This window comes from Pyrgilauda ruficollis, unplaced genomic scaffold (assembly GCF_017590135.1).
Source record: "Pyrgilauda ruficollis isolate IOZ18807 unplaced genomic scaffold, ASM1759013v1 scaffold21, whole genome shotgun sequence".
Classification (NCBI taxonomy): Eukaryota; Metazoa; Chordata; class Aves; order Passeriformes; family Passeridae; genus Pyrgilauda; species Pyrgilauda ruficollis.
The window spans coordinates 1,618,940-1,634,589 of NW_024520318.1; the positions used below are offsets into that span (position 1 = coordinate 1,618,940).

General features: G+C 36.9%; 1 protein-coding gene across 4 annotated transcripts in view; it reads right to left on the reverse strand.

Annotated features, from left to right (window-relative positions):
• The window catches only part of IFT80 (intraflagellar transport 80), a 31,135-nt gene extending 15,664 nt beyond the window's left edge, over positions 1-15,471 (reverse strand). For 2 of the 4 annotated variants that reach the window (XM_041468039.1, XM_041468036.1), the window contains exons 1-8: positions 15,300-15,471; positions 14,140-14,216; positions 13,352-13,573; positions 10,473-10,583; positions 8,622-8,690; positions 5,277-5,386; positions 4,883-4,972; positions 3,128-3,265 (exon numbers count right to left, since the gene is read on the reverse strand). In XM_041468039.1, the coding sequence (XP_041323973.1) occupies positions 3,128-3,265; positions 4,883-4,972; positions 5,277-5,386; positions 8,622-8,690; positions 10,473-10,583; positions 13,352-13,573; positions 14,140-14,176 (777 nt within the window). In that variant the 5' untranslated portion in view covers positions 14,177-14,216; positions 15,300-15,471. Of the gene's footprint in view, positions 1-3,127; positions 3,266-4,882; positions 4,973-5,276; positions 5,387-8,621; positions 8,691-10,472; positions 10,584-13,351; positions 13,574-14,139; positions 14,217-14,375; positions 14,518-15,299 lie in introns of those variants that run through there. The other 2 variants (XM_041468038.1, XM_041468037.1) reach the window with 2 other exon arrangements.
• Positions 15,472-15,650: the final 179 nt, after the last annotated feature.

Here is a 15,650-nt window from a genome sequence, read left to right on the forward strand (position 1 = left end):
CCTGGGGAGCCGTTTGCCAGGGCAGCTCCATTCCATCAGCCACAATAAAAGTGTCTGTGCTGAGCAGGAAAGGCAGCTCTGCTTCTCCTCAGGCTCCCTGGGAATCCCTCCCTGATTTCCCTCCACCCAGCCTCTTCTGCAGGCAGTATTTACAGCCAGGGCCATTATTTACATTCAAAACCCTGAATTTAAAGAGAATAAAAGCTGCTCAACACACAGAGCAGCTGGCAGCAGCTACTGCTCATTTGTGTTTGAGCAGTAATAAATAATAAACTCAGGTATAAAATAAAATAAAAAAACCTCTTAATAAACTCAGGTAAAATAATTTTAATTTTCTATAAGAAATAAACCTGTCTGCATTAAAATTCTCAATGACCTGTTCAGTGTTAAAGGCTGATTGAAACATTGTTTTTTAGCTTGCAGGAGTCTGAGCCAGACTTAACAGTAAATTTTATTAAATAAATCCATAAAAGCAGCAACTTGAGTTTCCCTCTTCTGATTGCACAATGCAGTAAAAGTTTGCAGGATGTTTTCCTCTATTTTCCAAAGATATCAGGCAACATCCCATATTTTTAATCGAATTTCTAGCAAAACTTGATAGAATAGAAAAATATAAGATGACCAGTCAGATGTGCAAACTGCCAGTGTAGTAAAATGGCCAAAATTCCCTCTGTAATACACGAAAAGTTTGAAGAATGTACAAGATAATTTTAAAATTTATGGATTAATGGAAATAATTGGTTTTATTACATAGAATTTTCTCAGCAGAATGTTGAAGGCAGGAGTAAAGCAAAGGGCAGGTTTAACAGTCAAATAAATATCAATTTATAGATAAACAACATCAGAAGATAAAGGTTCAACAAGAAGAGCACTAACAATTTGGAAAATAAACAAAAACATTAAATTAAACTGATCACAATTTGGAAAATAAACAAAAACATTAAATTAAACTGATCAATCCCATTCAGGGTAAGTAAGTCATTAAGAGAAGATGCAGAAATAGATTCAGCATTATTTAAATAGAAATTGGATGCCCCTATTTACTAATTGAAATGATTAATTTGACCAGTGTTTCATTTTTACTATTTTTTATCACTGATCCCTCTGCATTCTCAAGTCTCTGGGAACACAACTTGCCTGTAGGACAGCTGCAATAATTTATTTTATATATAAATATATAATTTCTTTTCATGACTTTTAATCGAAAAAATACAATTTAAAATGTTAATATTAAATTTGTAAATTTGGTGTTTACCATGAAGCTGCTTGAACATCCCAGGGAGGTGGGAAAAAAAGAGCAAAAAGAGCATTGAGTGCAAGAATTTAATTGCATTATGCCCCAAAGTGAAGACATATGCTGGAGAGGAGTTAATGATAAATATTTATTGTCCTGATGGCTCCCTGGGGAGCTGTTTGCCAGGGCAGCTCCATTCCATCAGCCACAATAAAAGTGTCTGTGCTGAGCAGGAAAGGCAGCTCTGCTTCTCCTCAGGCTCCCTGGGAATCCCTCCCTGATTTCCCTCCACCCAGCCTCTTCTGCAGGCAGTATTTACAGCCAGGGCCATTATTTACATTCAAAACCCTGAATTTAAAGAGAATAAAAGCTGCTTAACACAAAGAGCAGCTGGCAGCAGCTACTGCTCATTTGTGTTTGAGCAGTAATAAATAATAAACTCAGGTATAAAATAAAATAAAAAAACCTCTTAATAAACTCAGGTAAAATAATTTTAATTTTCTATAAGAAATAAACCTGTCTGCATTAAAATTCTCAATGACCTGTTCAGTGTTAAAGGCTGATTGAAACATTGTTTTTTAGCTTGCAGGAGTCTGAGCCAGACTTAACAGTAAATTACAGAGCTGTAGATATCAAAATAAATCATTTCTAAATCAGCAAACTGACATTTTGCAAAAGAAAAATGCATTTGAGATCTTTCCCTTCTAGATAATTATAATTAAATTTTACTTACAAATTTGTAATTAAATTCCGTTTATACACAGTCAGTGGAAATCAGTGAAATCAGAAACACTACAGATGGTGAAATGGGAAAAGTCAGATTTTATCCTTATGCCTTTTCTCAAATAATCTTTAATTTTAACTTTATACCTTTTATAACCTTATTACAACCTTATAACCTGTTATTATAACCTTATACCTTGAACCTTATACCTTTTCTCAAATAATCTTTAAAGGTTCCTCTTCATGAAATTATAATATTTGAAACACACACTCCAAATTCATGGTGAGGTGAACCACAACTGACTGAACACACCCAAAACACCACAGCAATTTTTACCCAAAAAGAGCAAAAAACACAACAAGAAACCAGGACAATGAAAGTCCCAAATGATCAAAGTTTGCTGCAAAAAATCTGAGGAAAAATGTGCAGAATCACAGGAAACCCCCAGAGACAATGAGGACACAATCTGTGCTCCCAAAAAGGGAGGTGAAGCTGAATTAAATTGATTTTAATTTGAGACAAAGCTGCAAAAAACCCTATAAAAATAATGATTAGGAGTAAACCTTCAAAAGAAAAAAAAATAATAAAAGTGGCTATTATATCATAATATAATATAATATAATATAATATAATATAATATAATATAATAGTAAATTAATATAATATAATATAATATAATAGTAAATGTTTCTTCCACTTCTTTTTCTATCAGGTTATTGTTATACATTCCTTTTTGTGGTTAAAAATAGCAAATTATTATTAGTTCTGATCACAAGAGATGCTTGTGAACTCTCTGGTTTTCAGGTAAAGAATTTCATGTCCCAAAAGGCAAAATATTATTAAAAATAAAGTATTCTGCTCAGCAAAAAGGTGCTGGCAATCACAAGCAGTTTTTGCTAATAAAACACTCACCTGTACACTGATATCCTGAGGAATATTTGCTGTATTATCAATAAATCTGGACAATTTCCAGAGTTTTACTCTGGACTTTTAAATTTTTATTATATTTAGTAATTTTTTAATATATAGAAAATAAATCTGCAGAGTTTTACACCGGAAAATATTTTAAAATAATTTAAAATAAAATATTTTAAAAACTAAAAATATTTTTATTATATTCAATATATTTTTTTCATCTAGATGAAATAAATTTTCAGAGTTTTACTCACCCCAGTTTTATCACAGAGACGTAAAGTGTTGAAAGACCCCACAGCAAACAATTCTCCATCCAGAGCCCAGGCAATGGCAGTGATGGGATACTCGTGGGGCTGGGAATTGTACAGGACACGGCCAAAACTGTCCCAGACCTGCAGCAAAATTCAGATTTCCATCCATGGCACCACGCTGTGGGTGCACTTAGATTATTCCAGAAAAATAATTTTCCCTCATGTTTTAGTGCAATTTGAAAAATCACTATATTACAGTTCATTTTTGGTTTATATATATATATATATATATATATATCTACATCTATATCTATATATATATATATAGATATATAGATATATTTTGTAATTTTGTTACTGCAGAAGTCTAATTTCCCCTCATGTTTTCAAGGTAACTTGAAAAATCACCTGTATTATATAGATATAAAAAAAAAATATATAGGTATTTAATATATGTCTTGCTTTTGTTTTATATAGATATTTTTTGTATTTTTTTTACCCCAGAAATGTAATTTCCCCTCATGTTTCCAGTGTAAATTTAAAAATCACCTGTAATATATATACAAATAATGATATATATTCATATATTATATATATATATTAATATATATCTCACTTTTGTCTTATCCATATATTTTGTATTTTTACTACTCCAGAAGTGGAATTTTCTCTTGTGTTTTCAGTGCAATTTGAAAAATCACTTGTATTACAGCTCACTTTTGTTTTATATATATATATATATTTTGTATTTTTATCATTTTAGAACTATCATTTTCCCTCATGATAAAGTGTAACTGGAAAAATCACCTATATTATTCCTCACTTTTATTTTATATACACTTGTTATACTTTCATTATTCCAGAAGTATAATTTTCCCTCATGACATAGAAATTGTAGAAATAATTGCCCATGTTAACTAAGTGTAACTATACATATATCTATATAAATATAAATAAATATAGATATGTGTATATATATACACACACACAGAGGTATATATCATTTTTTAATTAGTATTGGTTTATTTAATGCAACATGCTTGCTTTTTGCCATGGTAAATATCACATAATTCTAGACAAAATATTCTGTATAAAATATTTTGCACCCCTGAGTTTTATTTACTGTAAATTGCCCCAAATCTATAAAAGAACCTGCAAATTAAAAAATAAATAAATAAATTTAAAATGGAAATCAATCCACAAAACAATTTAACAATTTATTGGATTTTTAACATTTCTTAATTGCATATTTTCAATCACAGCCATTACACAATTAAATGACAGAACCAACACATGATCCATTTAAAAATCAGTTTTTAATTAAGGGAAGATACCCAAAAGGTCCTTTGTATTTTGGATGCAGATTATATGAATGTATTTCCTGCATCCAAATATATATGAATATATTTCAAAATTTACTGAGGGATTCACTAATGTCCCTGTAGAAGAAAACAGCATTTTTATACCCTCTAATTTGATGTATCAGCTTAAATTATTTCAAATAAACACTTCTATATTTGTACATGTTTTTCTTTTTGATTCTCTCCCATTTTGACAATTTTTATCCTGCTGTATTTAAAAAAGATTTGTAATTTTATCATACTACACAGAGCGAGGTGTATTTATAAATAATATAATATATTCTTGAAAAATGAAAGATTTCTAATTCCATTTTTGGGCTTCCAGGGTAAAATGCCAGAATTTCAGGATATCTAATAAATTTTTGTATCAGGTAGTTAAAATGGAACCAGAACTCACCTTATATCTGCAATCCTCCCCTGCAGACAGGATCAGATCATTCACTGAATTCCAGTCAGTTTTCAAAATCAGGCCATCGTGGGCTTTCCACTGAAAGGGAAAAAAAATCAATTCACAAACTCCTATTTTTAATATTCATCACTCACTGGACTTGATGATCTGGAGGTTTGTTCCAACCTTAATCATTTTATGATTTAGCAGAAAAATAAATTAAATAAAGCCTGAACAAGGCAGAATCAAAGCACAAAAATCTGCCATAAAATCCTCCACCCAAAAATCCATTACAGTTTTTAATCCAAAAAAATTAAAATTCAATAACTGCTTCTTAATAAGATAAAAGGGAAAAGGCTTCTGTATCTTTATTTCTGTAAATAAATCTTATTATGAATGGTACCTGCAGAACTTTAGCATTTGGCTGGAGGGGTTTAATGATCAGCTGCTGCCCTGAGGTGTAGAGAACTTTGTCAGAGTCAGGGGCCCAGGACACTGAGTACACTGGAGTTCCTGTGGGCATGGAAAAATACTCTATTTTTAATAGATAAATAATAATAATATTTGATATATTTGATACAATCGTGCATAATAAATAAAATACATCATTATATGTTATATATGTATAAATATATAAAATATTTAAGTACATAAAATACATCATTCTTGCATAAAATATATTAAATTTATATTACATAAATAGCTATGTAAGTAACACTATTATATAAATGTACATTACACATTTCTCAAGCCTCTTCTTTTGCCATTTACCACATTAACAATTCCTAAAACTTTTACAAGTGAAAGGTTTTAAGTCCACAACACTTACAGGAAATAGCTACATTTTATATCTACATTCAGATTTTATCCACTGATACAATTTAGTCCCAACTGTCACTCCAGAAATACAGAAAATCAAAATAATGCTCACCAAGAGACTTCAGAAAATAAACCTTTTAACCCCAAATTATGAGGCTGAACACAAAAATGGGTGGAAAAAGTTTTGTGTTGCACCTAAATTATTCTTTTTTAGATCTCTGGGCACTATAATTAACACAGATTTTTGTTTTGCTGCACAAACATCCCATTCACAAGTAACTTCCAAAATAAATGACAATAAATCCAACTGGCCACAGGCTGGACAGATTTTTCCCAATTAACTGAAACTTTCTTAGACTGAAACTCTCAGAATTTTGTATCTGGAATAAAACTGACTGTTCCATTTTAAAATCATGTTCCAGTTTTCAAATGAGATTTTTTGAAAACAGAATAAAGCAAAAATTACATGGAAAAACATCCAAGGAAAAAAAAGAATTTAAAAAAGTCAGACTTGCCAACCATGCAAATATTTTCCATATTATTTGACAAGATTTGTCTCCTCTGAAGAAAAATCAAAGGATTTTGCTACTTGATTCCTTGAAATAAAAAGAAGAAAGTTAAGTAAAAAGCTTCTCCAAGTATTAAACTCAGCAACTGATTTAAAATTGTTCAAATAAACAATTTTAATGTAACTTTATGGTAATAAAAAACACCAAAAGGCTTAAAAATGCTCTTACAGGGTAAAATTCTCAGTGACAATTTTGGCATATTAAATGTTATTTCCAAAAATGACTCAGGAATATTTTTGTATGGGAATATTTTGATGAGATTTAGATAATTGACTGATCTGCCCTAAAATCATCCATTATCTCCCACTTCTCCCTGTGCAAAAAGCTGATTTTATTGTGGTTAAACTCCACTTGAGCTCCCAAATATTCACCCTCAAAATTCAGACCTGGTGTCGTTGCTCCTGAAGATTTCTGTATTTCACAGATTTTCTTTCAGGGAATTTTATTCCTTAAAAATCCAGAATTATGGCAGATTTTTTAAACTTGTCAACCATCAGAGCAGACAAGTCCCAGAAACACAACATATATTAAATAAATGTGGCTCTGGCTGTTTTCCCCCTGGCAATTCCTGGTGAAAATGCCATAAATTCTGTCCCCAGCTGGAGCAGAAATTCTAAATAAACTCCTTTTTTTTTGTCCTTTCCTAATGCTGATCTAACAATCAGAGGAGTTTTCTATTTAAACCAAATGTTTGCCTTTTTTATGATGGCTGAGGACTTAACCACAATTTCCAGGGCTTAACAGCAGGAGCTGAGTTAACTCATTTCCTCCTGCACTTAACAAGGGCTGCCTTGGGAAAACGCTGCCAACATCCTGGAAAACCCAGAGGAACAGCCCCACTGCAGGGAGAAACAGGAATATTCTGGGGAAAAAGGAGGCAAAAAGGCAAAAAATTGGGATTTGAGGAAGGAAGGTCTGGCTTATCCCACAGCACACTTGGTAATTGCAAGAGTTTTGTGGGATTTTGGATTGTCACAGGAGGAGAAACTTTAATTTAAATCATTTTTTTTTAGATCTTGGGAGGGTGTTTCCGAAAGAATATAGGTATCAGGAATGAATTCCTCCCTGGGGAGGCTGGGATGGAATTCCCAGGATACCTGGAAGTGCTCAAGACAGGTTTGGGATAGAGGGAGGTGCCCCTGCCATGCAGGGCATGGGCTTCAAGGTCCTTCCAACCCAAACCATCCCAGGATTCCATGCTAATCTTGTGGGTTCTCAACACATCATCTAAGAAATCCATGGAAAAAAAGGTTTCCTCATCTAAATGGATCAGTGGAAGTACAAACACAACATTTCAGTGTAGGGAGAAGGAGGAATAAAAGGAAGAATTTTAAGGGAATCTAAGGAGGAATAAAGGCCAAAGACAGAACATGCACGTGGATCATCATCCCAAAATACCAGCCTGAAAAGTTATTTCTAACACAAAGAGTGGGATGAGGCAAAGGAATGTTGGCAGTGGGAATTTCTTCAGTTCTTGTTATAATAAAGGAAGGAAAAATGGTTGAACAATCCTGTCCTGACCCCAGGTGTGGCCATGCTTGGCACAGGGACTGTGGGGTTCTGACTCTGACTTTAAAGGATTTCAGGGCCTCACAAGATTTTAAGTTGAAAACACAAACACAAGGTGACAGTTACTCTCCATGGGGACTCAACTGTGCTTTTGTACTGCACCAGAAACTTGCAGAAACCAATGAAAATTCATATTTCAAAGGACAGCATGGAATTTACTTGATATGCTTTTTCAAACCTCAAATAAGCAAAATAATGCATAAGAAATCTGACAACATGAACTGAGAAATGTCAAAGAATATGTGCTTCAGTTTGAATATTTTTTTTTAAATTCTAGTTCAGTTGGTTTATCTTTTTACCTGACAAACATTGCATGTGCACGTGAACTTCCTTAAAAGAACTGAAATGTATTTTAGATTCAGTGCTGTGGTTAAAATGCCTTCCCCAGGTTGAAAGCATTCAGATCATTTGTTTCAGACAGAGATAAGGGCCTGACATTTAACCCAAGCCCAGGTGCATGTGGTTTCTTCAAAAATGTCACAAGGTCACACGGGCTCCATCTATGAAGTCTGAAAAACAAAATTTAGCTGAGGATCTTCACTGAAATGGCACCAAATCCTCAGCGTGGGATGAGACTGCTGCCTAAAAATATTTCAACACTTCGAATTTGAAAAATGAAATACTGTTTAAAAATCATACTAAAATGCAACTCTGATTTACATTTATGATTAATTAAGGCTTTAACACCCTTGAATAAACCATCACTGCCATATTCAGGGTCTGTTATTGAAATATATCTCAGAATAACCCAAATGAACAAGTTGTGATGGAGCTTTGAGGAAAGAACTCACCTTGCTGAGCCAAGGTGGATCTCAGCATTCCAGTTTTAGACCAGATTTTCACTTGGCCATCTTCCCCAACTGCAAATGAGCACAGAAATCAGCAATGTTCAGTCTAACAAATGTATTTGTATGTACTCAGGAAACACTGGAGTTAAAATAAAGCCAGCTTTTCTTACAGGTGAATTCCTTTTGTTCAGTCTTCCAAACATGCAATAGGAAGTATATGAAGGAAAAATATTTAAGATGGTTCTTTTTTTTATTACCAAGAAATTTTCCTTTCCTGAAAACCCCTGAACTCTTTCCTGAAGCTGGTCCTAGGAAGGGAAAATCCATCATTATTTAAGCATCCCAAATTCTGTATTTTTGATTCCTTCAGTGGCCCAGAAGCTGCTTAGAGGAGTCTGAGAAGGCCCAGGGGAGCAGGAGCAGATTTGAAGGATTCAGCAGGAGATTTCACAGCTGATAAATGGGAGAAGTGAAGAGAACTCTGTTTGGATGGCTTCAATTTTCTACCACAACTGTGTGTTACCAAATAACTCAGTTTATTTACTGAAGAATTCATTGCTAAACTACACAGCACAGCTAGGGAATTGTACACCACAATTCCTGGTGTGGTGTCACTTTAAAAATGCTCTGGTCCTTCAGTTCAGGCCTCCCAGATGCAATTAATGAGGAAAAAGAAATTAATGGATTCTTCCATTCAAATATAATTCATTTACCACATTTCAGGTTTTTCTATCTAGCCAGTGTTGTTTTAAACGTTTTAAAGATGTTAAACAAACCCACTCAAAATTAAAAATCTTATTTGTGCACATTTGATGCTGTTGAAATAGAACCATAAAAATATTTGAAGTGGTGCAGTAGCAATGATTTATTTCTTCTTCCTCCAAGTACAGCTGTGGCATAAGAGGAGTTGATCTCCTCAGAATAAACTGGAAGTGGTGATGAATTCCCACACTCCCCAAAAAGTGTCAGTGTCATGCAGTCTCATAAAAAAAAAAAAAGGGATTCAAAAGACAATTTTGACTTTGTCTTTGGAGAAGTTCCTGAGGCAAAGCTGTCTTTAAAAAGAACAATATTTCCATCCCTCTGGGATTTCAGAGGAACAGGCCAGACAGAGTTCCTTGAAGCAGCATTTCAGAGTCTGGAAATGAGCAGATCCAAAATTATCTTCAGTTCTTGTGGCCTGAGCTGGAAGTTGTCCAGAGGAATCAGCTGTGCTCCATCAGCAGGAGGCTGACACCACCAGAAACCCCAGCAAGGAGCCCAGCACAGGCAACTTCAGCAGTTCCCCTCAAAACCCAGATAGAATTTGGGACAAAAACTACCAAAAGCAACTCATTTATAAAAGATTTAGGACAAAAAATGGTGTAGAAATGAAGAAATTCTGGGCTCACTCCCCTAGCATTAATATAAACAGGCTGGAGGTGATAATTACTGATAATTAAGGAATGAAGCACAGGAATATTCAAGATCAATGAGCCTTTTTGGCTAAAAAACCCCAAACGTGCAGGGATATAAATGTACCAACTTAGCAACTTTTTCTTGTAACAGACAGAAAAGAAAGAAATCAAATATTCTCCTTTCTGAAGTTCAGAACAGCCACAAAACCATCTAAGCTCTCTGATATTAAAACACTTACTTTCAATTGGATTGGATGACTTAAATGAAAAAGAGAAATATTTTTACTAGATCTATTAATTAAAATGGAAAACACTAAGCTAAAACAGCATTAATTAAACAGTGCAAAATGAACTCCTAGTACACAAGGTGGTAACAACCTCTGTGATAAATAAGAGCAAAAAAAGCAGATTATTATTTTAAGTTTTCAAAGCACTTTACTAATTTAGGAATGCTCACCTGTAACCAGAGCTGTTCCCTCATAATTCCACCTTCCTGCAAGGACAGCTCCACAATGTGCTTCTACACTTTTCTCCACTCTTCCTAGCTTGGAAATCAAGTGGAATTTCCCTAAAAAAAAAAAGATACAGTGTATAGAATTTACAGAATTATAGATAATTAATTATACAGTAAATTATTATTACATTATTAATTACATTCTATATTATTACAGAAGTGCTGGTACCTTCTGTGGAAAACACACAAACCAAGAAAGCAGCAATACAAAGAGAACATCCAGTTGTTTTTCACAGCTCAGATCAGAACTATTCCTGCTCCCATGCTGGAGCTGGGATGGAATTCCACAGCAGCCAACCCCAAAGTTTGTAATGACTTCAACAGAAGGATCAGGAAGTTTTTCTTCCCAAATAAAATTACATTATTAATTACATTCTATATTGTTACAGAAGTCTGGTACCTTCTGTGGAAAACACACAAACCAAGAAAGCAGCAATACAAAGAGAACATGCAGTTGTTTTTCACAGCTCAGATCAGAATTATTCCTGCTCCCATGCTGGAGCTGGGATGGAATTCCACAGCAGCCAACCCCAAAGATTGTAATGACTTCAACAGAAGGATCAGGAAGTTTTTCTTCCCAAATAAGGGATGCTGCTTAAATCCAGGAAGATCAAATTTAAACTGGAGCAAAGAGCAGACAATGGAGGGCTTGGAAAAATGAGCAGTCCAGTAATTGCAATGAACTACTTTAAAATCAAATTATTTTTAGTATTATTTGATCTAAGCTGCCAGACTGAAGCAAGGGAGTTCCTGAGTGACCAGAACTTTGGCACAATCATCCAGCCAAATCTCTGCCAGTGCAAAATTTCCAAGGAAAAGACTTCTAACACTGATCAAAAACTATGGTTTGGATAAATCAGTTTATTTGAACAGAACATTTAAAATTCCATGGAATCCCAGACTGGTTTGGGCTGGGAGGGACCTTAAATCCCAGTGGGCAGAACACCTTTCATAGATCCAGCTGCTCCAAGCCCCCTCCAACACTTCCAAGGTGTTCATTTAATGCATTCCATTATTTTGTAATTATAAAATAGAATTTATCTCAAAAATGTATCAATTATTGTATAGAACATCTCTCAGGTCTGAGCTTTTCCTGCTCCATGTAAAAGCAAAAGCTGGATTTAGAGGAATTCAGTGTTAATTGCTCCAATTCAATTACCAAAATGGCCTTTTCTGCTTTTACATTAAAAACACCTTTTATTTTCTGATAAATAAACATTTTCTGCACCTTTTTTCATGCAGTGTCTTTGGTTTAAGGATTCTCCAATGACAAAGGTCTTGGAGACAGGTGGAATAATCTCCCAGAAGCAGGAGTATTCCCATGCCATCACCTACAGGACCCAGCATGAAGTGGCTGAGCTCTTCAGAGAAATGGCTTTTTTCAGGATATACAGAATTCCATGGGATTTTATATCTTGGAACAGCTCCCACTGACCTAAGCAGAACCCCTGAATATTTCTGTGAGCAATTCCTCCACTCAGATAAATGAAATTCCAGTGGAAGCTCAAGCAGCTGGGAAGGAACTGAAGGACTTGGTGAAGTCAAAATACCAGGAAAATGGGCAACATCAAAGTATCAGATAAAATCCTGTTATCCAGGGAAAGCTCCACTATTTTCCCCATCTTTTGCATCCTCTCCCACTCCACAAGCTCCTACTACTCTCACAAGGCCCCTTCCAAAGAGGGAAACAGAGGAAATTGTAGCTGAGCAGGGAAGAACATGGTTACATGTAAAAGCAAGATCAACTTTCCAGAATTCCTCTGGAAAAAATGTGATCATCACTTAAAACTGTATCCTAATCCTGCTGCAGAACAGGGGAGATCAAGTTTTCAGGGACAGCAGCTTTACTTCTGCAACTTCTTTGCTTTTCCAACAGGGGAATTCACAACTGCTGCCAGTCAAATGCTTTTTCCATGGCATTCCCACAGGGAGGTTTCTCCATTCCCATGGATTTCTGTTCAACTGAGGCAAAAGAGACTTTCAAATCACAACTTACTACACAAAAAAAAAAAAAGAGAAAATTTCAGCCAAAACGCCTGGAGTAGGTAGAAGTGATTCAACTTAATCTCTGGACCTTTATTTTATTAAGTACTGAAGCCAGAACTGTCCTCAACCTGAAAATGACTCCCCAGCTTTGAAGGAATGTCCAGAGGGAGACTCCCAGCCTATCCAAACACAGAATGTAAAACATGTATGTTTTGTTCATTAACTTCCATGGACTCTTAAATGCTGACCTAATACAAAATTGTCAATTAAAAAAAATGAAAAAAAAAAAAGGTCAAATCACTTAGGATTTGTCCTTAATTTGGAGGTTAAAGCCAAAAATATTCTTCATTTTTGTTAAAAAATAGCAACAAGACCAATGTCAGTAGGAAATAAAAGAACAATATCCCCCAAGAGACAAATTTCAGAAAAAAACCCAAGGGGACTAAATTTACATTTGCTCTGCTTTCAAACATCTGCAGTTCAACTAGGAATTAATGCAGCCCTGTCAGGACATCATGCTGCTTTTCCATTGGATTCAGCAAGTTCCAGGAATCCTTAGCACAGAGGGGAGATGGCTGGTGCAGGAAAATTCGTGCAGGTAGAAAAATCTGGCTGGGTACAAAATCTTTTTGGAGAGAAGGGGGAAAAAAACCCCAAGGGAAAAATCTTTTCGGGGAGAAGGGAAAAAAAAATCCCAAGCAATCCTCAAAGCTTCTTGCTCCTCAAATAATGCCTTGTATTTGACTGACATGAGCACTCAAGGGTACACGAAACAATAAATACTTCAAAAATCTATTTGCAATTTATTATTTTTAAATTTTTTTAAGTTGCCTTACCATCAGAGCTCGTCAGGACAAAGTTCTCAGCCTGGGATTGCTTCTTGCCACCGATGCCTCTGGGAAACCAGTGCAGATCTATGGGATAAACATCATCTGGCAGCTTCAGCACTCGGGTGGTCTCGCTGGTCACGGGGTTCCACTTCATGATCTGGTGGTCATCGCCGCACGAGTAGAGCTCGTCAGCTGTTGTCCAGCCCACACAGCTCACCAAGTCCTTATGTGCCATTCAGTTAAGGAATCTGAGAAGGTTAGCCACTAAAAATAATCAAACACCCCATCTTGAAGGCACAATACAGAAAGATTATTTTGATAAGATTGCGTGGAATGTTCAATACTTAAAAAAAAAAATCTTCATTTTTTTTGCTCTTCTGTGCCAAGAAGAGTTGGTAAAAATTCAGTTAAAAACTAAGCAAATTTTCATTTCATAAAATGAAAATATTCCATAAAAATAAAATCCTTATCATGATGTAAAGTTATGGAAACGTGGCTAAAATGTTGGGTTAGTGAAGGGTCTTAGTGCAAAATACAAGTGCAAAACATCCAACATTCATTAAAAAGTGTTGGTTTATTAACACCACATCATATATAAGCGTCCAGTATCTCTTAAAACATTGTCCTTAAAAGCTGCACTCAATGACAAGGGGAACAAAAGAAAAACAGGGAAAAAAAGCCATCTGCAATTTACTAATATTTTACTGAAACTTCAACAACAAAAAAATATTGTCTGGAAGAGTCTATTCAGAATGAACACGATGTTCCATGGTTTTTACTGTGACAAAGGATATGTTTTGGCTCCTTTAAAAGGGAAGTCTTCAGTCTCATCTCAGTTGTTCAGATGGAGCATTAAAACCATGTGTTATAACTGCAATAAAAGAAAACAAATACATATATAAGTATGGATAATTAACATAATATATATGCATACACAAGCAGCTAAAATTAAAATGGAAGACACACTAAAATTAAAAGTTCTGAAGTAATACTACATCACTACTGGGGAAAAACAAGCACCAAGAAATACCTGAGTTTAAAGAGAATTCTGTTTTCACATTATCCAACTGAATATGGACAACTTGAAGAAGAAATGATGCTGTGAACAGTGAATCCTTAAGGTTGGAAAAGACCTTTAAGATCAAGCCTGAGACATCAGAGGTTGGGAGCACTGGAGATCCCTTGTGCTGACACACAGCCAGGAAGGGAAAACATGATCTTTGCCTTTCCAAGCCCAGAACTTTCCTACAATTTTTAATGCATTTTAATCGCTCTGTGCTACTAAAAGGCTGAACGCCCACCCTGGGCCATCCACAGGTACATCCATCACTGCCAGCACACGTATTCCCTCCGTCCCAAGGAATCCAGCAGGGCTCCGCTGGAGTTTTAGGAGAGATGTCGCAATAAGCAGGAATTACAAGCAGGAATTATCGGGACTCGGAGAAGCCAAAGTGCCCGACGCCTCCTCCCTTTGCCATCCGGAGATGAGGATCGGGAACGGCGGAGGAGAGCGGGATGGGGGAGCAGGGAATGCCAGAGGGAAGGATGGAGCAGCGCCGGGAAGGAAAACTAGCGGGCGGGATAGGGAAGGCAGCGGGAAGGGATGGGGGCAGAGCAGGAAAGGGAAGGAATGCCACAGCAGGAACGCCGAGAAGGAAAAGCAGCCGGCGGAATGCGGGGCACGGAGAAGGAGACCCCAAACCCTCGGGGCAGCCTCGGCCACCACCCGCTGTTCCCTCCCTTTCCAGCTTTCCAAGAAGCCATTACCCAACCCCTGCTGAGGGTCGGGGCTCCCCCGCCCTGCCCTCAGCTGTCCCCCGGAGCTTTCCCTCCCCTCCATCCGCCCGTCCCACGCCCAGCCCGGGTCACGGCTCCCGACCCTCTCGCCCACCGCGGCGGTGACTCAGCCGAGGGGAGGGGGCCGGCGGCCGCCGCCTCCCCAGCGCGCCTTTACCTGCGCGGGCAGCGGAGGGAGCGCGCAGAGCGGCGGCCGGAGCCCGCTCCCGGCGGAGCCCGGGACGATCCCGCCGCCAGCTCCCGGCCGATCCCGGGATGATCCCACCTGCTGCTCCCGGCCGATCCCGCCTCCCGGTCCCGCTCCCGTCGCCTCAGGAGCGGCGGCTCCCGCTCCCCCCCGCCGCCAAGCGCCGCCGTCGCTATGGCGACTTCTCGCGAGACCTCATCCTCTTCATCCTCCTCCTCCGCCACCTCACGGGTCCCCCCCGGCCCCCCCAAGGTGCCACGGCGCCGCCCGTTAATTAATTAAACCCGCTTCAAAATTGCCGCGCCCTCACAATTTTTAAAT